The 26,132-nt window shown below is 40.4% G+C and overlaps 1 protein-coding gene across 2 annotated transcripts in view; it reads left to right on the forward strand.

The window, feature by feature from the left end:
* Positions 1-2,015: 2,015 nt before the first annotated feature.
* Positions 2,016-26,132, forward strand: part of LOC142141336 (purine nucleoside phosphorylase LACC1-like) — a 30,464-nt gene continuing 6,347 nt past the window's right edge. The window contains exons 1-6 of one of the 2 annotated variants that reach the window (XM_075199721.1): positions 2,016-2,250; positions 4,375-4,462; positions 15,953-16,516; positions 18,839-19,020; positions 24,173-24,338; positions 25,699-25,924. In XM_075199721.1, the coding sequence (XP_075055822.1) occupies positions 2,047-2,250; positions 4,375-4,462; positions 15,953-16,516; positions 18,839-19,020; positions 24,173-24,338; positions 25,699-25,924 (1,430 nt within the window). In that variant the 5' untranslated portion in view covers positions 2,016-2,046. The remainder of the gene's footprint in view (positions 2,251-4,374; positions 4,463-15,952; positions 16,517-18,838; positions 19,021-24,172; positions 24,339-25,698; positions 25,925-26,132) is intronic. The other variant, XM_075199722.1, reaches the window with a different exon arrangement.

A 26,132-nucleotide genomic window follows, 5' to 3' on the forward strand; every position in this document is an offset into this window, starting at 1 on the left:
TATGCAAAAATTGTCAACCTATAGAGGAACATTATTTTTTTATCCTTAATAAAATTGTTACAAAGTGACTCTCTATTAGAATCAAAATCTTTTTGTCACAGTCTGCCTGAGACAGAACTTATAATACAGTAACACATCAAGTAAAAATTATAGGTAAAATATGATTTGCTGCCTCGTATGAGATAACTCAAAACAATATGGTTCTTATTTAATAAAATAGAGCCTGTGCTGTAACCCATAGCAACCAATTAGATATAAGCTTTCATTAGTCTGTTTACATGTGACTACTAGAGCTGTTATCAGATTGCTGCTACCAGAGACTGTGAGGAGTTAAAAAATAAATAGAAAAGTCAAAAGGCATTGTCCCACCTCCCTACGTCTTACATCTCCTTACCTGGGTATGGGTTCTGCATTGTACTCTGGGCACCATGCAAATTAAAATGTATTGTGTATGTGTATAAACCACACCCAAAACCATTGAAGCTACACCCACTTTTGGTGCAGTGTACAAATTTATCCCTCATGACCAGCCTGGAACACTGTCATGGTGGCAGTACACCCACTCAGGAAGGAAAGAGGGAAGGACAGGGACAGGAGTGAGGGAATTCTGGGAGTGGGTTGGATGATCAGTATCATAGGCTATTATTTAGGCCCGGGAATGGAAATGCACATGGGTAGATGTATTGTGGGATGGGGAAAGCAAAATGATATACGCTGAAAAACAATTAATAAGAAAATTCTAGATGAAAAATATATATAAATCCTGAGTAAAAATATGTGCCTCTAACAGTTTATACATGTGGCAGTGTGTTGTGTGCATCAGTGTGTTCCTCTATTACTTCTATATGCAGTGGTCGAAGAGGAAATTTAGAAATGGAAGTATAGAAATTTAGAAGTGGCAGTATGACAAATGTAATGGGAATGTGAGTGAATAGAATTTGATCATTTTACAAAGATGGCAGTAGAAGTGGCGGTATGGTATAGCACCGTATACACCCCCACTTCCACCACTCTCTATATGTGTACATCTCAGGGTGGCGGTACCTGTCTTTTCCTATGAGAACTGCTGAAGCCTTTCTGGCTTCGCAGAATCCGTTTCAGTGGAAGTGCTGTGCGATTTCCTCCTTTTACCGGCAGCCTACAGGAAAAATACTTTGCAGAAGAGGGGTCCCAGAGAAGCACCGGCATGATGCATTCCAGCGATGTTAAATATATGCATTGCGCATATTTAGTGGCACCACATTTTATTCATGCATAGACCCCATATAATTTACAGTAATATTTATAATTATACAGAATTTATGTAAAAATAATAACTATAATAAATACTAAGCCACATTATATATTTGAGAATGTATCATTTACAGGGGCGCACGTAGGATTTTAACATGATCGCTTTGACTTTTGCATTCACCCCAAAAAAACGGGAGAGCTACTGCGCATGCGCAGCAGCTCCATTTCGGTAGCACTGTACTATACAGCAGCCGAGGCGCTATCAAAGAAGCGTCCGCAGCGGTGCGGTACAATACAGCACCGCCGCGGACGCTTCTTTGACAGTGCCGCTATATAGGGCACTTCTTTAGCGGAGGGGAGGGGTTTCTGGAGACCCAGAACCCCCCCGCGTGCACCCCTGATTTAAAGTTAATGAATTATTAGTACAATTATTTTTAATTTTGTTTCACATCCCCGAGAGCCCCTTAAGTATGTATCTTTCTTCTTTTTGTACATGTAAATTAACATGTAGGGGGTGCACCTCCAGATAAAAATATATGTCTGATATTCTGGATGGAACTATATATTTTTCTTTCCTCAGAAACTCCTGTAAGCCAATGGAGGTGTTTGTACAGATACATCTTGATACAATATTGTGCCATGTTTAGAAGAGAGATGGAGACGAGAGTAAGACTCATGTAAGAGAACCATGTGTTCCTCCAAACAACGACGCACTATACAAGCCCCATTATTATTGTGCACACTGAGTGACGCGGACGTCCACCACGTTGTGTAGTGATCACGCACATCGGTACTTTGAGTCCCCTGACGAACATGCCATCAGCAGGATCCATCCCAGCCATTGGCTCCCCTTCCCCTCTCCGCAGCACGCAGTATGACTGGCTGCTGTCTCCTCCTCTTCACCCGGCTCTTCCTCTTCCTGGTGCAGTGTTGTCACCGTCCTCTGCTCTCATTGTTCTACATCCGAGACCTGTATCCGCCGATCACATCGCCGTTATCACAGCCTCTGTCTGCCAGGTAGGGAGAACGGGACCGTGCGATGTGGTCTGTAGTCCGGCCGGCCCAGTGCTGCAGTGTCCGTGGTGCCCCACATAGAGGGTTATGTACTGTATACACGTGCACATGATTAGCAGGGCCAGGGATCTGCGCAGGTCTATGTGATATCAATTATTTCTATGGGATCACGTCATGTCCAGGTGTCATATGATTCTAGGGAGGGCTGTAACAGCCTTTATTGCTATTCTGGTTACATTTCTTTATGTTTAAGCTGCTTTTAGATAAATATTGTATGTTTTTTTCACTATGCAAAAAAGCCTCTCTGTGAAATATTTGTGGTACAGACCTAGACTGTTGTATTTGTTACATGGGACTCATTTGTAGGAGCTTAAATTAGAGAAAAGATTAATTTAGGACACACATGATTCAGTTACTATTTTACAGAAGCTTTTGCAACAAAAAAAACAAACCTGTAATGTGCTAAATCCTAAAATATAGATTTGGTGCATTAGGACACTGGGCTTTCTGTTCTGAAGCTTGAGTGTTAAATTTGAGCTACCCAGTTAATAGTATTATTAATAATAACATGTATATGATGCTAGCATATTCCATAGCGTTTTACAATCGCAATGCCCAGTTGTATCTATTTGTATCTAATTGATGTCCGATATATTAATGTAGTCCAGGCCCTCTTTTCATGTGGAATTTGTTTTTGGATATTGTAGTGAAAAAGCTTTTGTGTCATGTTTCCTTTGTGCTTTTTTTACTATGTGTGAAAACAAGTTTATGTACACACTTATTTTAATGTGTTTCTAATATTAGTACCCTAAAATATAAATTTTCTAAAATTTGTACTTTTCGTATCGTTATTCGTTCTTTAATAATGAAGCAGTTAGATAAATAATATATTTAACCTGATATGTCAGAGTAATAATGTCAATGAAGACGCATAGTCATAAAACTAAAAACACACTAATAGGTTAATTGGCTGCTATCAAATTGACCTGTGTGTGTGGATTTATACTGTAAGCTTCAATGGGGCAGGAACTGATGTGAGTGAGTTCTCTACACGCTGCGGAATTAGTGGCGCTATATAAATGAGTAAATAATGATGATGAAAACGTTATACCTAAATTTGGTCTGTGCATTTGCATACAATCTATTTAATAAGAGAATGAATATTTGCTAACTGTACAATTATCCCAAATAACATATTTATTAATAGATAAACATTCTTTATTACATATGTTTTAAGAATTTAACCTTGCAACAAAAGTGAAATTAGACATATTATTTCAGCGATCAAAATGGATATCTCCACTTTGTAGCTGGCGTAATTTATCCCTTTTACTGCCAATGGCCTATCTCACTCTTGTGGCCAATGACCCTGAAACTCGCATGTAAGTAGTGGTCATGTGCCCTGGACATCAGAAGGCAATGTCATTGAGATTGCTATTCCCGTGCTCCATCATGGTGTCCCACAAAATAAATACAGACACGTAAAGACCTTTTTATTTGTATATTATTACGGCCCAGAACATTTACCAAACCTCCCATAAAGTGCAAATTTTTGGTACATTAGAAGCTGCGGAATAAAATATGGGGTATATTTAATAAATAAATTTGGTATCATTCTGTGCTAAAGACCAAGGGCTAGATTTACTAAACGTTTGAAAAAGTGGAGATGTTGCCTATTGCAACCAATCAGATTATAGCTATCATTTATTTAACACATTCTACAAAATGATAGCTAGAATCTGATTGGTTGCTGTAGGCAACATCTCCTCTTTTTCAAATCCACAGTTTAGTAAATATACCCTCTAGAGTATTTATTTACATATGACATTGAAAAGCAACTCCCTTATGATGTGAAATCCGGGCATTCCTTGTGAAACCACAGATACAAAAGTATGAATAACCACATCTCTTCTATGTAGTATCCAGTTTCACATGGCCTTCTGTATTTGGAACCCAGACATAATAAGTCCAAGCTCTATATGCAGAATGCCGTGCCAGATTGAAAGTTTAGTAAGAACTTCGGATTTGTCTACTGCACCAGACATGTTTATATTCAGACCAGTACCCGTTATTACACTTAAAATTGTAAATGAAGAAATATAAGATTTATTAATATTTCTTTAACAGGTGCTACCTCAAGTTACCCAACATCAAATATCCTCTACGGTCCCCAGAAAGGGACACTTTTGCTCTTCAAAATATTCAAACCTTTTTGGTATGCATTAAGACCATTTATTACACCATATACGATGATTACTATGCATTTATACTATTTAGTACACCAGATATAATGATACATTTATTAATTTATCACCATATATGTCAGGGAACTTTTTTACAGTTTACCCCAAAATATATTTAGATAAGCCGACGTTACCCCCTTGGTTTGAAAGGAAGGAAATCCTATATTATTAATTATTGGAATTCCATACTTTTGTTCCCCCTTCTGTTATGTGCGTATTGTCGCTAACCAATAACGATTGTCGAACCTCGAGTTGTGTTTCCAAAACACAAAGATTTATTCGCAAATAAAAGAATAAATATGCTCAAGCGAAGTAATAGTAAATACAGCGGTTACTAATCGCAGGCGCTCTGGATCCAGTGCAGTCATTCAATCCTGAAGTCTGGGGACAAGATGTCTGCACTCTGGATCACAAGCTGCTGCTTATATACACAATCAAATACAGTAATACAATGAAGATGGTATAGCTTGCATCTATTGGTCCGGGTCTCAGGAATGTCCAAGGGGTCGTCAATCATTGGCTGGTTCATCCTAAGGAATCCAAAGGAGGGGGTCATCTCTGCGGGGGGTATGCTCTGCTCTTCCCGCCAGGATTCCTTAGTCTTAAGTAGTTCATAATTCCCTATCACTCATAACTTGCGTATGCACTCTGCGATTCCCTCGCAGAGTGAACCAAACAGTAGGATATGTAACAAGGTTCATTATGATACCACTCATGATGTTATTCCTTCAACCCGTTCCGTGTATTTCACTAATATGCATGTAACTCTGATATAACATATAAATACTACTATATTTCGACATAACTGACTATGTGTTGCAACTACCATTAACGTGTACTATTTTATAAGTATGCGTGTTTGTGCGAATGTATGGTAAAAGACCAATTACTGTTGCTCCCACGTGTAGTGGCTGTGTACGCCCTTTCACGCCGTAGCGTGCCCTTGTACGTAGATGCGTACCATACGCATCTTTTCAGACAGCGACAACCAAGTTTGCTAGACTTTAATTGAAATGACTTTATCCAATTTGCTGACTTCGACAGCTCCACCCTTTGATAGTGTAATAAACTATCACCCAATCACCGTTTCAAGTTCAGGATTATACAATACTTCTTCACAGACCATGATCTCGGTATCTGGTACCACCCTTTCAGTCTCTTTCTCAGTGTTACTCCTATGAGACCATTTTCCACACTTCAACACAGTAGGAACACATTTGACAACTAAACCAATTGCTAAGATGACACCCAGTATCAGGAGAAGGAGCTTACCTACACTCGCAATCATTTCCTGTACCCACTCCCCCAGACCGGAGAACCATTTTGCTGGGTTCAACCATGAGAACCAACCCGCCACCTTTTCCCCGACCTCATATAACGAAGAATTATGGCTCTTTCGAAATTCCCATTTCAGCTGCAAAATTTCATCCATCTTCCGGTCTATAACCTCTTCAGGGTCATCAGTATTATTAGTAATGTACGTGCAACATTTGACACCGAACTGGGTGGCCAGTGTCACACAGTACCCACCAGTAATAGAGGTGAGATAATTTAGTACCAGTCTATGTTGCACCAACTCCTTCTTGTACGCTTGTAGCTCCCTTCCAGTATACCTGAAAGTGTCATCATACATCTCGGTGATATTATCTATTAATTTGGCTAGGTCTTGGATATATTTAAAGTTTAATGTTCCCCGAGCGGTCCTGGTGAGATCTAGAGCAACCATAACTTGGAAACCAGCAGTTTCACTAATCAATTTTGTAGCTATGGGTTCCTCACCAGGAATCATATTTCTCTTGCCACGGTGTTCATACTGTGTGTGTATGTATGGTGGTGATGTAGTCTTGTGAATATCAACCATTTCTTCATGAGTAATAGTCATGATTTCAGGAACCAGTTTAGCTAAGAAACACAAGCCCTTGGAACTCGGAGTCACCCAGGAATAAGCTTTCCTTCCACAAACAAAATACACATCATCAGGGAGAACATAAGGAACAGTATGCCCATGAATTATATCACACAGAGTTTTGATAAAACTACCCATGCCTAGTGTCTCCATCTGCTCTAGACACGTGTCGGCATTAATGACATTTTCACATTTATCTGTAGAGACTTTTCCAATGGATACCTTCTTATGTTTGGTTATGCGCCCTAACTTGTGACTTCCATCAACATTCCTGCCTAGTAGTGACCTTGTGAGTCTCCCTCTAAAATGAGTGTGGCGAGCCATTGTCTGATCTGATAGGTCAGCCTCCCAATTCTCCAGGCGCTTTGCATGAGATATGTTTAGGCACAGCAAAGATCTGCCTATGGAGTATTGTCGAAGCGTCAGACTAGGGGACCTAGTGTTATTGTACCTCCCTTCTATGGGCCTCTCACCCCTTAATTCGAGTACTTCGGATATGTTTAGAGGGAATGGCACTAGTCCTATGTTATGCTGCCCTTGAGGCACGTGAGAGCACACCCAACACTCAGTTTGGTTTAGCACCTTACCCACCAGGGAGTGATAATCCTCCAAAGGATGCCCGCCTATATTCAGAGTACTGGGGGACTGGCATCGTTGGATGCATCTCTCTTCAACTAGGGAGTTGCAGAACTTGCAGATACAATACTCATCAGACAATAGCCCCTCACACTGCCTCCGAGTTCCTGAGCTAGCAGACCTTTTCATAACCCCTGGACCAAGTTTGATAATGGGCTGCTCAGGATATCCTATTAACTTTTCTTCGGCCTCCATTTCATCCGTATCACTCCCAGAACTCTCCTCCGTCCTCCATCCTCCTTCACAAAAATAGAATGTCCTAGAAAAAGTAAAAACAAGGAAAATCCTGGAACAAAAGGAAAACAAAAACTGCCACTCCATCGCTGGAAAGATAGTTCTGAGGCAACGTCTCTGGTTCAGGTGTCTCAACTGCAGGCTTTAGGTCTCCCGGAACAGGCTCACAAGTGACAGCTCTATGTCGTCGGTCTGAGTCTTGTCTTGCACTTTCTCCGGATTATGGACTCTCCTGCAGTGGGTGGAATGGACCCAAGTGTCTCTCTCTGCAACCTTCAGTGATGTAGTACTGGTCAGCAGCACTTGGTACGGGCCTTCCCAACGGTCTGTTAAACAACCTGAACGTAAGAAATTGCGGATCATAACATAGTCTCCAGGTTCAACATCATGACAGTTCGTCTCTGGCATACCAGGTGACAGCATTTTTAGTTTTTGTTGTTGTTGTTTTAGCTGTCTACTCATTCTTATAAGATATTGTACAGTCACTTCATTATTACACTTCAAGTCGTCTTGTGGACTCACGATCAAATGAGGTTGTCGTCCGAACAGTATCTCAAAGGGGGACAGATTAAGAGGAGGTCTAGGAGTGGTTCGAATGCTATGGAGGACCAACGGCAAAGCCTCAGGCCATGCCAACCCAGTTTTAGCCATTATCTTACCTAGTTTGTTCTTTATAGTACCGTTTACTCTCTCCACCTTACCACTGGCTTGTGGTCGGTAAGGGGTGTGAAGTCTGCTACTGATTCCCATGAGTTTACACATATTTTATAAGATATCACCAGTAAAATGGGTACCCCTATCACTTTCAATGATTCTAGGGATACCGAACCTACACACAAAGTCTTGTACAATTTTCTTTGCAGTGAACACAGCAGTATTAGTGGCTGCCAGATATGCTTCTACCCAACCGGAAAACACATCAATACACACTAACACATACTTTAGATTCCTGCACGGTGGTAATTGGATATAGTAAATTTGTATTACCTGAAAAGGTCCGTCTGTAGGAGGGATGTGGGATGGCTCAGTTGGAATAGTTTTCCCAACATTTTTCCTCAAACAAGTAAGACATGACATTGCTTTCTTACCAGCCTGAGAGGAAAATCCAGGAGCACACCAGTATGCTCTCACCAGTTTGCGCATACCTTCTTTACCCAGGTGAGTCAGGCCGTGTGCTGCTTCAGCCAGGCTTGGATAGTATGTTTGGGGAGCTACAGGTTTACCTTGTCCATCCCTCCAGAGTCCTGAGGACTCTTGACCACATCCCTTCGCCTTCCAGACCGCCTTTTCCTGCAGGGAACACAAATCTTGCATTTCAATTAATTTCTGCATGTCTAATGTCTGAAAAACCATCATAGTCTCGGTCGATACAGTCATAGGTTGCCCTGCTTCCCATTTAGCAGCTTCGTCTGCCCTGTTGTTGCCCAATGACACTGGGTCTTCTTCAAAGGTATGGGCTTTGCACTTTATGACGGCTACTGTTCTGGGTAACTGTATCGCTGTCAGAAGTCCTTTTATGTGTTGTGAGTGTGCCACTGGTGTACCTGCTGCTGTCGTAAAGTTTCTAAGACGCCAAAGGGCCCCAAAATCGTGCACTACCCCGAAGGCGTACCTAGAGTCAGTATATATATTGGCTGATTTACCCTCTGCCAATTCACACGCTCTCCTTAGTGCTACTAGTTCCGCCACCTGGGCTGAGTGAGGTGGGCCAAGGGGTTCAGCTTCTACCACATCCTGATCGTCTACAACAGCATAACCAGTACATAGTTCTCCTGTCTCTGTTTGTCTATGGCAACTTCCGTTTTTTATAAAACGTAAAATCTACATTTTCTAAGGGGGTGTCACGTATGTCGGGCCTCGCAGTAAAGGTCTGGTTCAGGTGTTCCATACAGTCATGCGTGTCAGTATTCTTGCCTAACTCATCATCAACCAGGGTCTCTTCACCTCCCACCCTTTGTGTCTCTAGAGACACATATGGAAGGTATGTAGCTGGATTTAAGGTGTTACATCGTTTGATGGTGATGTTTGAGGGTGCCATCAGGGCTAGTTCCCACTTTGTGAATCTAGCTGAAGAAACATGTCTGGTTTGGGCTGAATTTAACAGAGCTGATACAGCATGGGGTGTATAGATGGTTGACTTATGTCCTAATACTACATCCTCGCTCTTACTTACTAGAAGGGCCGTTGCTGCTACACTTCTGAGACATGTTGGGAGTGATCTTGCCACATTGTCTAATTGTGCACTGTAGTATGCTACCGGTCTGCTAGCGTCACCGTGTTTCTGTGCGAGGACACCTGCTGCACAGCCATCAGCTTCTGTACAAAATAGCTCAAAAGGCTTTTCATAATCAGGTATTCCCAATGCAGGTGCTCTAGTCAGACTATCTTTAAGATTAAAGAACGCTTGCTCTGACTCTTCTGTGTGTACAACACGTTCTGGTTTTGAGGAAGAGACTAGCTCCTGCAATGGTAATGCCAGAATAGAAAAACCTGGGATCCAGGACCTACAGTATCCACACATCCCCAAGAAAGTACGAATCTGCTTCTGGCTCTGCGGCAGAGTCATGTGTTTTATGGCCTCAATTCTGTCGGTTGTCAGGTGTCTTAGCCCCTTAGTGAGGCAGTGTCCTAAGTATTTGACCTTAGTCTGACATGGCTGTAATTTATCCTTTGCCACCTTGTGCCCTGTTTGTGAAAGATGAAGCAACAACAATTTAGTATCATGTAAACATGACATAAAAGAATCAGAGCACAACAACAAATCGTCCACATATTGAATTAGAACAGACCCATTGTGGGGTTGAAAGGATTGCAAACAGTCATGTAAGGCTTGGGAGAAAATACTGGGGCTGTCAATGAACCCCTGGGGTAGTCTGGTCCATGTGTATTGCACTCCCCTGTAGGAGAATGCAAAAAGGTATTGGCAGTCAGGGTGAAGAGGGACTGAGAAGAAAGCAGAACATAGATCAATGACAGTAAAATGACTGGCAGACGGTGGAATCTGCATGAGGATGACAGCTGGATTTGGCACTACGGGGAATTGGCTCTCAACAACTTTGTTAATTCCCCTTAAGTCCTGGACTAATCTATAGCCCCTCCCCCCACTCTTCTTCACAGGGAAAATGGGACTATTTGCTGTACTGGCCGTACGGATTAAAATCCCTTGTTGTATTAGCCTCTCAATAACAGGATATATCCCTAGTTCCACCTCCGGTTTTAATGGATACTGTGGGATTTTTGGAGCTTTCCTACCACTTTTTAGATTGACCATGACAGGGGCTACATTTGCCATAAGTCCAGTGTCCTGTCCATCTCTGGTCCATAGGGAATCTGGTATTTCCAGCAACATCCCCTTTACTTGAGATGGACTTTGTTCTATAACAGGAGAGTGTAACATTAACCTTTGAGGGGTGTCCAATATGTCCTGTACCTCATGTGCAACCTTCTCGGGTATATCTAGGAACACACCATCTGAAGTACAGTATATGACACATCCCATTTTACATAACAAGTCTCTCCCTAGCAAGTTAGTAGGAGCCGCTGCAGCTAAGAGAAACGAATGCTTAGTATGCAGAGGGCCGATAGTAACTTCAGCGGGTGTAGTTAGATGATAATGTAACACTTTTCCCGTTACCCCCATAGCTGGAATAGTTTTACTGGTCACCTGTAGATTGAAAGGAGAGGTTATCACAGATCGGGCCGCCCCTGTATCTACAAGAAAGGTTTGTTTCCTACCTGCTATGTCAACTATCATTGTTGGTTCTTCACTCTGACTCTCAGTTAACCTCACTGGCTGTAGACTACAGGTATGACCTGACCCCTAGCGCTGACTATCATTTTCTCGCGCAGCATTTGCTGCTATAATATGCGCGGGTAGCTGTGTGTTCTCTTGCCTATGTGTGTTTCTCCGTGGAGGATACCTATATGATTCCCCCTTTGATGTTTCTTTCCTTGCTTCTGGACAGAATCTCCTTATGTGTCCCTCTTTCTTACAGCGAAAACATACCATTACTTTTTTACTTGAGTTGTATGCTTTGTATGATTGTGGTTGTGTGTGTATTCCTTCTAAAGCCTGAATACTCACCGTCATCAACCTATCACCTTTCTCTTCTTTCTTTCTAAAGATATTTTTGTCATGTTCCACAGCAGACTCCCTAAGAGAGTCTACTGTGATACCTCTCGAGTTAGGTAATGAGGTTTGTACTCTGGTTTTTAAATTTTCCCTAAGACCATCCATTAACACTCCTACAGCTACTTCCCTGTGATGTGGATCCTCTCTTATGTCAGTTACTCCGGTAAAGTGTGTTATTGATGCTAGCGCCCTAGAAAAATAGTCTGCTGCTGTTTCACTATCCTTTTGCTTAATGGTGAAAATCTTGCTCCAATTTACCACTACTGGAAAATAGATGGTTAAATGTTTGACAATTTGTGCTATATTTTTTTGGTTAATCTCATCAGTCAAGGTGTCATCTTCCTCCAACAAACAATCTTCAATAAATTTTTGTATGTTAGTATTGGGAGGAAGACACGCCCTCAACACTACACGCCAATCTTTATTGGTTGGTTCGTGGGCATTTCCTAAGTCTTTAACAAATTTCTGACACTTTGCCAACTCTTTTCTAGGATCAGGGAATTCAGTCATAATGGAACGTAATTCTGATCTAGTCCAGGGACAATGCATTGTAACATTTCTTAAAGGAACTACACCATCCTTATCCGGTTTCCCATTGGGAACTGATATTGTGCGGACCGGGAACGCACCCTCTGGTACACTGACTTCAGGGGACACTACAGGATTTGCTGGTTCTAGATTTAGAACGCTTTCACTCCTAGTGATCACGCTACTCTCACCTATCTCGGCCATTTTCTCATACTTGCGCTGAGCCTCTAGTACACTAACAGCATGGGCAATGGCCGAAATCACAGTGGGTTCATCTTCATTTTCAGATACACTTGATTGAAACTGGCTTAAAACAGGATACAACTTAGCAATTTTTCTATTTTCAGTTTTAACAACGGCTGTACTTACCCCTCCCGCCACATAAGGTGGCGGGGGCGCGCTTGCGCTGAGTTCGCCACACTTCTCAACGGTTACATCCGCCTTGCGCGCGCTTTTCGCCACGCCTACTTCCGGTTTGCATTCGCTGCTCTGCCACGTGTTACCTTCCATTTGCCACAATTTTAAACAATCATTATGTCTATTTCTCTTTTTCGTTGACTTAATCAACCATACTTTATCTCTTACATTATTTAGTACCTCTGAACAAAAACTTCCTATTGTTGGGAAAGGCCTATCACAATCTTTGGTCATCTTGACCCACGTGTCGCAATACGCAGTTGCGTATGCACCATATTTCTTAAACATAAGATACCTAGCTGACCCCAACGGTCCTTCCTTAAGCAGCACAACATCAACCATCTCTAGCGTTTGCTTCGCACCCATTGTGAAAACAACCTATTTCTCAACGCTACGCAAAAAGACTTTTTACCTGTTCTCCTTTCAAAAAGAACTTACTAGAGATTTTTTATCCGTGAACAGTTTCACAGGCTACGCCCACACACCTCCTAACCCAGAAATATCACTATGGACAACAGAAATATCAGCTCCTCGATATCCTGGCTCTCCACAAAATTCTGTTGAGTATTACTGAACTGGTAGTACCGGAGTTTTATACCCGTTTGTACCAGCGTAATTCCTCTCAGCCGTTCAACCCAAGTCACCAGCACGGTTGCAAAACCATGTGGTCCGATCGCACCGCTCAGCAATACTAACTATCGCTAAACCTTGCGATTGCCCTTGGGGAGAAAGTTTCCAAAAGCTTTTTAACTGTTCTCTTTTCAAACAGGGCTTTTGTTGCCAGTATACCTGCCTTGTATACTACCTCGGTTGCAAGCCCGCCTCGTCAAGCGGCAACCGATATCCCTGTCTTTTTGACAGTAAATCAACTTTCACTTCAAAATCATACAATCACCAAACACATACACCTTAGTTTTCTGCGCAGAAAATCAACAGTTCCCAACAATAGTAATAATGTCTCAGAGGCTTTCACAAGTAATTATACTATGCATGTACAATAACTATCAAAACGATTGTTTAACCATGTGGCAAGTTTACCGGAAGTTCGCGTACGCACAGCAGGAAATACACATACGCTAAGCAATGCAATACAGTTAAAACGCACAATGACAGAAAAAAGAAACAGTTTTCTCTTTTGTCCCTAGGTTCTAGTTAGCGTGCCCTAGATAATGCAAAACGGACATTCTGTTTCGCAACACAGAGTAAAATTCAGGTTTTGAACACCATGCGTTCTTACCCGTTTATGACTCGTCTCCACCCTTTGTTGAGGAACCGAAATCCGTTGGTCTTGCGTATCATCGGCAACGAAACCTCCAAAGCTCACGAGCCCCCAAATTGTTATGTGCGTATTGTCGCTAACCAATAACGATTGTCGAACCTCGAGTTGTGTTTCCAAAGCACAAAGATTTATTCGCAAATAAAAGAATAAATATGCTCAAGCGAAGTAATAGTAAATACAGCCGTTACTTATCGCAGGCGCTCTGGATCCAGTGCAGTCATTCAATCCTGAAGTCTGGGGACAAGATGTCTGCACTCTGGATCACAAGCTGCTGCTTATATACACAATCAAATACAGTAATACAATGAAGATGGTATAGCTTGCATCTATTGGTCCGGGTCTCAGGAATGTCCAAGGGGTCGTCAATCATTGGCTGGTTCATCCTAAGGAATCCAAAGGAGGGGGTCATCTCTGCGGGGGGTATGCTCTGCTCTTCCCGCCAGGATTCCTTAGTCTTAAATAGTTCATAATTCCCTATCATTCATAACTTGCGTATGCACTCTGCGATTCCCTCGCAGAGTGAACCAAACAGTAGGATATGTAACAAGGTTCATTATGATACCACTCATGATGTTATTCCTTCAACCCGTTCCGTGTATTTCACTAATATGCATGTAACTCTGATATAACATATAAATACTACTATATTTCGACATAACTGACTATGTGTTGCAACTACCATTAACGTGTACTATTTTATAAGTATGCGTGTTTGTGCGAATGTATGGTAAAAGACCAATTACTGTTGCTGCCACGTGTAGTGGCTGTGTACGCCCTTTCACGCCGTAGCGTGCCCTTCTACGTAGATGCGTACCATACGCATCTTTTCAGACAGCGACAACCAAGTTTGCTAGACTTTAATTGAAATTACTTTATCCAATTTGCTGACTTCGACACTTCTCTTATGTGCCTGTTATTTTACTTACTTTTCTATTTACTTTTTCTCTTCTTTTTTCTTCTTCTCTGTTCTTGTCTTGTTTTCTTCTGCCTCTGCTCCTCACTGAAAATGACGGGCCGCCCAACAAGCAGTGGGAGAGAGGAGGAGAGGAGACTGCTTGGAGCCGCCGCGCGGTTGTGTGATTGCAAAAAAATCACATGACCGCCGGCGGTGTGTCTCGGCAGCATTACCTCCAGGAAATTCATTTTTACACAGTTTGGGGTAATTTTCCCAGATTCACCGACCACTGATATATGTGGTAATGAATGCCCTGAGTGTATACCAATACAGTTTGAATATTTTGTTAAGCAAATGTGGATCTCAGATGAACTAACTGCTTGTCCATCTCTGTGAACTGTGCAAGATTGAAAGTTTATCCACACTGCTGATAACATTAGTGATTTTTTTTTACATGTTTGTGTTGGAATTAAGTTATGAAGCTAATGAGATGAATGTAGAACAGGCCTGGCCAACCTGTGGTTCTCCAGGTGTTGTGAAACTACAAGTTCCATCATACCTTGTCAGCTATCTGCTGGCAGAGCATGCTGGGGCTTGTAGCTTCACCACACCTGGAGAGCTACAGGTTGGCCACGCCTGCTGTAGAGTCTTCAAGCATGGACCAGATTCTTACAGAGAGCCAGCTTGACCTAGTTAAGAGTGATATCCATATTTTCTTGGAAAGTCTTCTTGGCAGAGGAGAACTCACCATTCTTAAATCATCTTTAATACCAGGTGAGCCCCTAACGTCAACTTATTTACTGGTGTTTATTAACCTCCTTAGGGTACTCTATTACCTTCCTTTACACAGTTCACACAAGACAACAACCCTCTGACCCCTAGCTAACATTGTTGTGTGACTGGATCATATAGCTCACTAAGCACTTTTTACCTTTGATACATGAGGTTAAGTCCTACATACTGCAGAGTAGTTCAGCCAGATTGCACACTCCCATTGTCCGCTCGTGAGCAGGGCCCTCTTACCTCTCTGTCTGTAGTACCCAGTATTGTTTTATAACTGTGTTTGTCCCCATTTGCAGATCCATACGGAATATGCTGGCGCTATATAAATGACTGTAAATAATAATAAATTTGAGGAATCTGTGTGTTACTTATTTAAGGAAGTGTAGCGGGATCCCCATACTAATATATGGGGTGAGGCACTGCTTATTGAGAGGTTTTGTGGCTATGGACTTGCCAAATTAATGTTAAAATAAATAAATAAATGGATTGAATGCAAAAGTCAAAGCGATCATGTTAAAAAATATTTTGTCTGTTATTTTTTTTTTTTTTTTTTAGTTAACCTCTTTAGATAATAATCTCGGCTGACAAGTTGTTTGACAGACATCCTGTGTAAAGTTATATCAATATTTACATTTCTGTTCTTTTTTTGCAGAAACAGAAAACATGACAGAAGCTGTCCTAATTGACATGTTTAGTGTGGAATTTAGTTCCCATTATTACTGCATTAACCAAATACTGAGTAAAGCAATGGATATTGTTGGGAAAAATAGTGATCTTGCTATCTACATAATGTACTGCCAAACATTTGGATGTGACAGTAATGATGCTCGAGAAATCTTTTTGCGTGCAATCAGATCTTTTCAAGCCCTGAAGAAGCGCATTGAATTAATCAGCACTGCTAGTGTTGCTGCCACCCTGTATAATATTAAGCAAAAACTGGATGAAAAGAATATAAACAGAGTGAAAATCCTCCTGCCACAGCGACGAACTTGCCTGATGAAAGCATTTATAGAGCGTCTCTTCACCAAAGTCTACACATTTGAATTTGAGTTGTTGGAATTAAACAATGAGATGGACAAGGCTGTAGAGTCTTCCAGCCTGGACCAGACGCTTACAGAGAACCAGCTTGAACTAGTTGAGAGTGATATCCACATTTTCCTGGGAAATCTTCTTGGCAGAGGAGAACTCACCATTCTTAAATCATCTTTAATACCAGGTGAGTCCATAGCGCATACTTACCAACTTATTGAAGACTTGCTCCGGGAGCCTGCCGGGGGAGGTGGGCATGATGGGGGCGGGGCTCCAAAATTTGTGTCATTTTGGCCCCGCCCCCATGATGTAATGACGCAAATACGTCATTTGACAGTAGGGGGCTAAGCCAAACGCAGTGATTCCCGGCGTTTTGGACCCAATTCTGCCCACTTCACTAGGAAGTGGGCAGAATTATGCCAGATGTGGGAGATTGCCACACTCTCCCGGGAGTCCGTGAGACTCTCGCAAAATGCGGGAGTCTCCCGGGAGTCCGTGAGACTCTCGCAAAATGCGGGAGTCTCCCGGACATTCGAGGAGAGTTGGCAAGTATGCCATAACGTTGTCTTATTTACTGGTGTCTATAACTTTACATCGATATAAAATTATTCCTGAGTTATAAATAAGTCAGCTGTTGCAGTGCCACTTCTGGCTAGCAGCTGACTATTGGCTACAGTAACACTTGGGTCTGTGTGTAGTGTGGGGCTTGTTTTAATTAATGTTATAGACGTATCATTGCTTTTCAATAATAACATGAAGTTAAAAAAAAAAAAACAGATGATGGGTACAAATGGACTTGTTCCCTCTGCTGTTTGCCCATGGTGTATGTGAGCACATGAAATCAACTAAAAATGCAGATTATCATTGTGACATATTTTGCCCCTATTTAGGTGTTAGTAGATTATCTAATCCAGTGTATATCAGCCTTATTTATTAGAGAACCACTAAAATACAAGCTAATAGATACCGATATCATTCACAAATATATGTAAAAGTTTCAGTCCGTGACCAGAACTTTTTGATGGGCTACAATAAATTTGAGTTTGTGAAGGAAGACTTCTTTTTCCATATTGCAGTAGACTTTCTGTCTTTATGGGGCCTATTTATCATCAATAATTTTTATTGAGAACATTTTCAAACTTTAAGGGTACAGAAAATAGATGTCAACAATGGAAGTGGTTCCGAAATCTACTTATCCTCTTCCAGGTTTCTCCTTAGTAGGGTCATCGCTCCTCCACTGTCCGCAGCAATATATTATATATTTTCGCTCCTGCCACACATCTGTCACAGTGCAATGCAGTGTATACACTTTATGAATATATGTATCTTTTTTTCTCATCGTTCTTTTCCCCTATGCCCACTATAATTGTTATAGGCCATAGCCAGACAAGGTTAAGGGGGAGGTGAACAATTGCAGGAAAGAAGGAGCAGATACCTTTCACTGCAACTTAAGATATCTCTGCAGGTAGAAGAGCTCATTGTGAAAACCAATTTTTGGTGGAGATGTGGCTGCCAACAAACAAATAATTACTGGCAGAAATATATATTGTAACACTGCGATAAGCAGTGATTACATTTTGTTTACTTCGAAGCGGAATCGGGAGCTAAATGATAAATAGGCCCCTGAGTCTTTAAAGGATATATTTGAGGTCTGTCTTTTGTATATTCAGCTGCTTAGCAAATGTTAACGTAATGCCAAAGTCTTGTGAAGGTATGGAAACTTTTATACATATGTTTCTGATTGTTATTAGTATTTCTTTTACTTTTATGCAAGTCATATTTTAGATTTAATGGTTTCTCATATAGCAAATAACACACATGGCCTCTAACACATAGTATATAGTAACCAGATAGCTATAGGCTTTCAATAGTCCATATCTGACTGGATTCTGTTGGTTATGGCCCATTTGTGCTTTTTAAACTCTGTTATTTAAAATGACTTTTTACTACAGTGACAAGGTTTTTTATTTATCTATTATAAAATACAGAATAACTAGTTACTTTTAACCCAAAAAAAATAAATGCATCTCCTGCTCATTGCTGTTCCCCAGAAGGGAGTGCGTTTGCATATGCCAATTTTAAAGGTGGGCGGAATTGTGCCTCTCCAGTGCTGCCTCACTGCTTGCCATTCATTGCTCAATAACGGGAAAGAATGCAGAGAACAGCGACCTACATGTGGCACTTGGCAGACACAGCTCGACCCAGCAACAAAGTAATTGGCACGTTAGAGAGGCCGTTGCACATATTTGTGCGTCTCCTGCACTACCTCTATTCTGTCTAGCATTGCTTTCAGGGCCCTCTAGTGGTCAACAGTGCTAGGAGTTGTGACATCCAGCAGTAGAGGCAGAGAGCTGCTAAATTTTGCAATTAGTATGCTGGGCACACTAACTTAGGAGACGCTCCTATGCTACTTTGGTGAAATTGGCCTGTAAGTTTATACTCTCTTTAAAAAAACTAAAGAACTATCAATGTCAAAGTACAGTTGTTACTTTTGTTTCCCTTTCCACAGAAAACGTGTTTAATCACGGGTTTACCACACGCTGCGGTGGTGTATCCTACATTCCTGAGCTCTCTTCCTTGAACCTCTTTTCCAGCAGCAATAGAAAAGATCCCCCTGCAGTAGTTGCTGAGAACCTGCGTCGCCTGTCTAAGGCTGTGGGCTTTAATGCCAACAACTTTTATCTTGTGAAGGTAAGAAATATACAACAGTGATAGTTTGAGATGATTGTGGTGTTCTGGACCCGCCTGTGGTGTATGTCTGTTTTACATTACCTTACAGTACTTGTAACACTTGTTGCAATGTGTGTGTAAAATATATATATATATATGTTAACCTGTGCATGATACTCATGCATTCTAGTCAAATCAAGCTACTTAAGGTGTTAAAAAGGTTCTTGTCATGCATTTGGGCCTAGCCCAGGCCTCCTCAGGGGAAGAGCGTTACTACCCGACGTAAGCGTCCTTTTTTAACGTGGTTTTGTCCACATGTCACCACCTCATCATTCTTCTCCATCACCTCATCCTTCATTTTCATCGCCACATCTATCCAGACACAGGGATCTCTCTCAGCGGTCCTGAGTATCACACTCCTCTCGCTCTGTCACCCCCGGCAACCACCAACCCCTCCCCACTGTCACCCCCGGCAACCACCAACCATTCCCAACTGTCACCCCCGGCAACCACCAACCACTCCCCACTATCACCCCTGGCAACCACCAACCACTCCCAACTGTCACCCCGGCAACCACCAACCACTCCCAACTGTCACTTCTACTTCAAGAAATATATATATATATTTTAAATCTGTATAAACACTTTTAACAATTAACAAATTAAATTAACAAATTAAAAACATCTTAGTATACCAAATTTCAGCCCTTTCTGAATTTTTCTTTCCACACACACTAATTTAGTAGGTCAGTGTATAACTCCGCCTAGCAGGTGGCGCTGCAGCTTGTTTTTTGTTTTATTTTCACACACACACAGACAGACTAACACACGCCACAAGACATTTATATTATAGATATATATATATATGTGTATATATATGTGTGTGTATATGTATGTATGTATGTATGTGTGTGTGTGTGTGTGTATATATATATATATATATATATATATATATATATATATATATATATATATATATATATATATATATATGTATATGTGATCATGTTGAGTGGATCAGATCTGTGGTATTTCTAAGAGAGGCAAGTAACCTGCTGTACTCATTTTGTGTTGGTAGTGATTGCAACCTACAATGATTTGTGGACTATTTTGTAGCTATTTAAATATGGCTTTGGCCACTTACCTTAGTATAGAGCCATACATTTATAATATATAACAGAAAAAATGAGTGTAGAATAAAGTCATTGTGTAGAATATTGCTGGTAAATGGCTTATACACTATCTTTTAGCCTTGAGTAAACCTGAGCAGCCCTCGTGTATCTCACTTTACAATTAATGTCACAAAAAAGCAGAGAGGCACCTTAGAGAGAAGGGGGCTGCAGTGGTTTAATGCTCTTATAAAGCCAGGTCTGACATAATAGTTTGTGAAATGTGCAGTAGTAAGCTGCACATATAAACTTTAATATGGGGTGCATTGAAGCGAACGGGTGTCTTCCTCTTGTGACATTAACAGAAAAACATTCATATTAAAGCTCCACGTTAGACAGGAAATGATATTTATTTCACCTTTTTTTTTTTTTTTGCCCTTTCCTCTGGTGTCCTGTTTAATGTTGAGTGTGAAGCTTTGCTACATGTATTTATATAAAACATAGATGCACTAATACATTTATTTCCCTTAACATAATGTCTTAAAGCTGCTCCACCACCTGCTGCAAAATTCTACTGGCCAGAGCCCATACAGCTGTTATTTCCATTGCTCTGCAGGTTCTGTAATGCAAAACTGCCCAAATCATTGCTGCTCGCCACTTTAAAAAGACAGCAGGCATGTGTGAGCTAGAGGACCAATCACAAGCTGCCTCCATCCCCACGGTTTTCAGTCAGGGCAGTGAACAAATGGTAAAAATGGATGTAGCGCTGTTAATGGGAGGAGCACATTGGTAACGTTTTTCCGTAGGTTGTAGTGCAGCTTTAAATGGTTTAAGCTAGATGCTGTGGGCCTGAATCATTAAGGAGAGTAAAACATAAAAAAGGAGTAACTTTGCACCTGGACAAAACCATGTTGCATTGGAGGGGAAGCTGAATTTAAAAAGTGGGGACAGATTTATAGTTTGGATAGGGCATGTCCTAGGACCTAGATTAACTTTAAATGTCAGTGTAAAAATAAATCTATCAAGTATTTGTGTGCTACATGAAAAAAACAGCCAGTATTTATCTTATGTGCAAAATAAAAAACTAAATACAATAAGAAAAAAGAAAAGGAAAAAGATAGGCGCTACTCAATACACAAGCATATAGGTAGGATAAGGACAAAAATAGGTGTAAAAATCTTGATAGCCGTAGAGTCTTTAATTGTGAATCTTGTGAGCAGTTTTTTAATCTATATACTTTCGATACTGTAGATCCACTCTTCTTAATACAAAGCATAAAAACGTTTCTTCAAAAACAATAATGTGAATCAATCGGTCTGGAATAGAAGAAATCCATTTCTTCACAAATTAGTAAATATAACCCATCTGCTGAGGCTTATATCTTTATGGACTTCTACCACAGGCTAGTTAGAGGTGTGGGAGTAACTGAACGCAATTCTATATATAAGGAGAAAAGAAAAAAAGATACATGGGGCATGATTCATTAAGGAACTTAAATTAAGAAGATTCTTATTTAAGTCTCCTGGACAAAACCATGTTACAATGCAAGGGGTGAAAATTAGTTTTCTGTTTTGCACATAAGTTAAATACTGACTGTTTTTTCATGTAGCACACAAATATCAACTTTAAATTTCAGTATATAAATAAGCTATCCAGTATTTGTGTGCTACATGAAAAAACAGCCAAAATTGAACTTATGTGCAAACAGAATACTGATTTTCACCCCTTGCATTGTAACATGGTTTTGTCCAGGAGACTTAAATAAGAAACGTCTTAATTTAAGTACCTTAAATTAGGCATTTATTGCACTCACGTTATAATTAAAATATTGAACAGATATTCTAAGTTCCATACACAGGTATACAGAGATACGTACCAGATGTAATGGGTAAGACAGTATCCAAAATATATACAGCTCCTGTCCGGAAAATAGACTGTTGAGCCTGGAACTCTAAGGGCTCTCAACAGATCTGATTACGAACAAATATCTTCCCCATTCACGCACCATATAGGGGGAAGTATATAGATGAAAAAACTGCTCCCAAGGTTCACTGTTATAGACTCCGCTGCTATAATTAAGATTTTAACACCTATTTTTGTCTTTATCCTACCTATATGCTTGTGTACTGAGTAGCACCTATATTTTTCCTTTTCTTTTTTTCTTATTGTATTTGGACTGCTAAGTGTAGATGGTGACACTACACTGAGAAGGAAGGGCTGTTTTACTCTATTTGCACCTGTTGATTCTATATATTATCTATTCTATTTGCCTAAAATAATAAACTAATTTACACCCCTTGCATTGTAACATGGTTTGTCCTGGAGAACATTTACTCCTTTTTTCGCCTTCCTTTCCTTAATGACTCAGGCCCTGTGACTTCAAACCTAGGTCTGAGGCAGCAGCAGCTAAAGCTGTGGCTCTCAAGGTGGACGCTTCTCTAGGCCTCTAAGTCATTTTAGACTTAAGTGGCTGCAAATCACAGTGTGTAGGTGTCAAAAACCACTTCCACACCTGATGAGTATGTGATTGGGAATGAATCGGATGTTGGCTGGGACTGGTGGAAAATGCAGTAGGACACTAAATACGCTCCACATGGTCTGCCATTTCTTGGCCTGAATGCTGAACGCCAAAATCTTTCCGAATTGGACATGGATTCATTCACTTGGCGATCTAGCAGCCATATCGCTTGGTATATGGGCACCTTTAGGAGTTTAGCTATCTAACTCTTTGCAAAACTCATCATAATATCAGGGTATGGCCTCTTTCAGCACTATCATGAAGCAGTCAGCATAAGATTTCCGTAGTTATTTTTGGAAAGAATTGCAGTACTGAAGATACGTATACCTCTGTTAGAGATTATGGGTCTGAGTCATTAAGGAGAGCAAAAACATAAAAACAGGAGTAACTGTGTACCTGGGCAAAACCATTTAGCATTGGAGGGGGGGGGGGGATTTAAAATGTGGGGACAGATTTATAGTTGGGGTAGGGCATGTTTTAGATCAACTTTTAAATGTCAGTGTAAAAATAAAGCTGTCAAGTATTTGTGTGCTAGATGAAAAAACAGCCAGTATTTAACTTGTATGCAAAATAATAAACTAATTTGCATCCCTTGCATTGTAACATGGTTTGTCCTAGAGAACATTTACTCCTTTTTTTTGCCTTACTTTCCTTAATGGCTCAGGCCCTATGTGCAGAACTAGAAAACAGCACATTTATCTAAATCAGTCCTGTCTTGATGACTTTAGAACAAACCACACTTCTAAGTGCTGCCAAGCAAATGTCATTATATCTGAAACATCATTTTGGATGAAAATATTCAATGTTTGTATGTCTGGTCAGACACAGTGGGCAGATGGCAAATATTTTTGCTCCTTTTCTGCCATTAAAGTGTAATATACCAATCTCCTTCTGCCAAGAGGTATATGATACGAATGGAGGGTATGAGCTTCGTTAACTAGCTATAGACTTGTTTCTGTCAGTGAGCAATGTAATGGGAGAAGATTGGTATAACAAGACCAAAAAATTGTAACCCTTGTTTGTTTTTGTTTTTAAACATGTTACATTTCAATAGAACAATCCATTTATTTATTTTTTATCAGAAGGCTTATGCCTTCCATTCAGCTGGTGTGCATGTATCCACTAGGCAGGGAACCTTTCCCAGTTTAGTAAAATTGATCCAAACCATACAATATTTACTAATATATTGGGTATTTAAATTAGAAAATGTTACAAGACCTATTCGAATTTTCTATAAGATTTTCCCCTTGGGTTCTGGCTGTGAAGCTAAGTAGATGTATTCTGAATCAATTCTTTTTGTCTACTAAATATGACGCCAAGTCTATTAATAAACCTTACTGCCAGGAAGGACAGCAAGCAAAAGTATGCCAGTAAGTACATTTCCTGCTTTCATCTAAACTAAAATGTGTCTCTTCTGTTTAGGGAGATTATCCATATCCAGCGGATTGTTCCAAAATGTAGAGTTTAGGGAGTTTTGAATATTTTCTTCTGTAGGTTTGGCTGTTAGACCCTTATTACTGTCCTTTTTGTCACCTTGTAATGCTAGGCTGCTCATGCCAATGATGTTTGGATCATGGGAAAGAAAGAACCTGACAGCTATGATGGAATAGTAACCAATCAGAAAGGTGTCACAATAGCAGCTCCTGGTGCAGACTGTATACCTTTGCTTTTTTCCGATCCAGTAAAAAAAGCCTTTGGTGCTGCTCATTCAGGTAATGGTGCTTTTGCGAGCGACAAGCAGGCATTTTAGTATCCCAGCAAAGATATGCTTCAGGGTGCTGAAGTTTGCATCATAGTATACTGTAGGAAACAAAGTTATGTTTGAAAGTGATAAACATGTGAACAACTCTGTTAAAGTTTTTTTGTGATAAGCGTAACATTGAGCAGCTTGTTCCTCACTCAAAACAGGCTAAGCATTCATTGTGGTTCAGGGTGTTTTTTTATTGTGTTCTTTCAAAATGATAAAACTGCAGTGAATATATTTAAAGCACCCAATTACAGTATAAAATTAAATGAAAATTTAAAAATACATACTAAGAAAGAAGGGTTGGATGTGTTTGATTCTCAAAGATGATAAATCGCTGAATTGTTGTTAGTATAGTATAGGGGCAGAGTAACTACTGAGATGAAACTACTTCCATTACTACCGGTTACTGATGGTATGGTATTGATTGGCTGTAAGAATTCAGTATACAAGTAGTGGTTCTCTAGTTCTCCTTTTTGTTTTGTTTTTTGTATAAGACCAGCATACATGTCCCCCCTACATTAACATAGGTTTCTACTTTTACGGGTAAATATTCAGTAAGGAATCTAATCCAAACTTGGGTGCGTTGCAGTGTGATCAAGCAGGAGAGTTTGCAATAGGGAGCAAATGGATACTCTCTTTCAGCGCTAATATGTGAATGGCGTCCAGACAACCTGTGGCTAACTAGTTGGTGTTAAACTAGAAGTCTCAGCATGGCCACACAACTTTTTGTAGCTGATAAGGCATGCTGGGACATGTAGTTCCACTGCAGCTGGAGGGCCACCATTGTCTAAGCTAGCTGAGCTGTTAAGTGTGTGGCTCTTGTTAGACAGATTTATTTACTACAGGACATTTGGAGGCCTGCATTTTCACCATCCTGTTTTCCTTGGCTTTCATGAGACTGCACAGCCTCTATATGATAATATGGCTTAGTAAATAAGATGTATGTGTTTGTAAAATGTATAATATGTAATTGGGGGTATTTGTTCCACAGGTGCAGAAAGTGGTGCTTCCTGTAGCAACCAATCATTTTCAACTTCTAAACTAATTGAAACATGACAGAACCTGGTTGCTGTGGGAAACACTAACTTTTCTGAAAAGTTACCCGTGAAACAGTATTAATAATGGTAAAAGCCCGGACAACACTTGTCTACAAAATACAATTATCTCTACCTCTATCCGCATGAATCCACACAAGGTGTGAATGTGTGTGTGTGTCTGTGTGTATAATATATATATATATAATATATATTATATACACAGACACAGTAAATATCTTTATTTACAGTTTTGTTTTCAGAAATGTTTCTTAACATGTTTCCCCATAGGCTGGAAAGGGACCCTGCTAGGAGCTGCAATGGCCACAGTAAATGCTATGACATCAGAGTATGGGAGTGATGTGAAGGACATACTGGTTGTACTGGGCCCATCGGTGGGACCATGCTGCTTTACTCTAACACAAGAGGAGGCCAGAGCCTTTCATGACATCGACCCGCGGTGTGTTCGGCAGTTTGAGTCTCCAAACCCATATGTTGATATCAGAAGAGCAACACGGTTAGTGTGACAATTTTGTTTCATTGTTTGTATTTCATTGTAATTTATTGACTAAAGGAAAGAATGTTGTAAAATATAACAAATTAGTAACATGAATTAACATGACAATAAAACGAACGGGGTATTAAGAAGAACCCAAGTCATAGGAAAGGGCAAACAATCCAATAATAGAACAGACAAACTCCCAGATACAAATACACAAAACAAA

The sequence above is a fragment of the Mixophyes fleayi genome, chromosome 2 (assembly GCF_038048845.1).
Source record: "Mixophyes fleayi isolate aMixFle1 chromosome 2, aMixFle1.hap1, whole genome shotgun sequence".
Classification (NCBI taxonomy): domain Eukaryota; kingdom Metazoa; phylum Chordata; class Amphibia; order Anura; family Limnodynastidae; genus Mixophyes; species Mixophyes fleayi.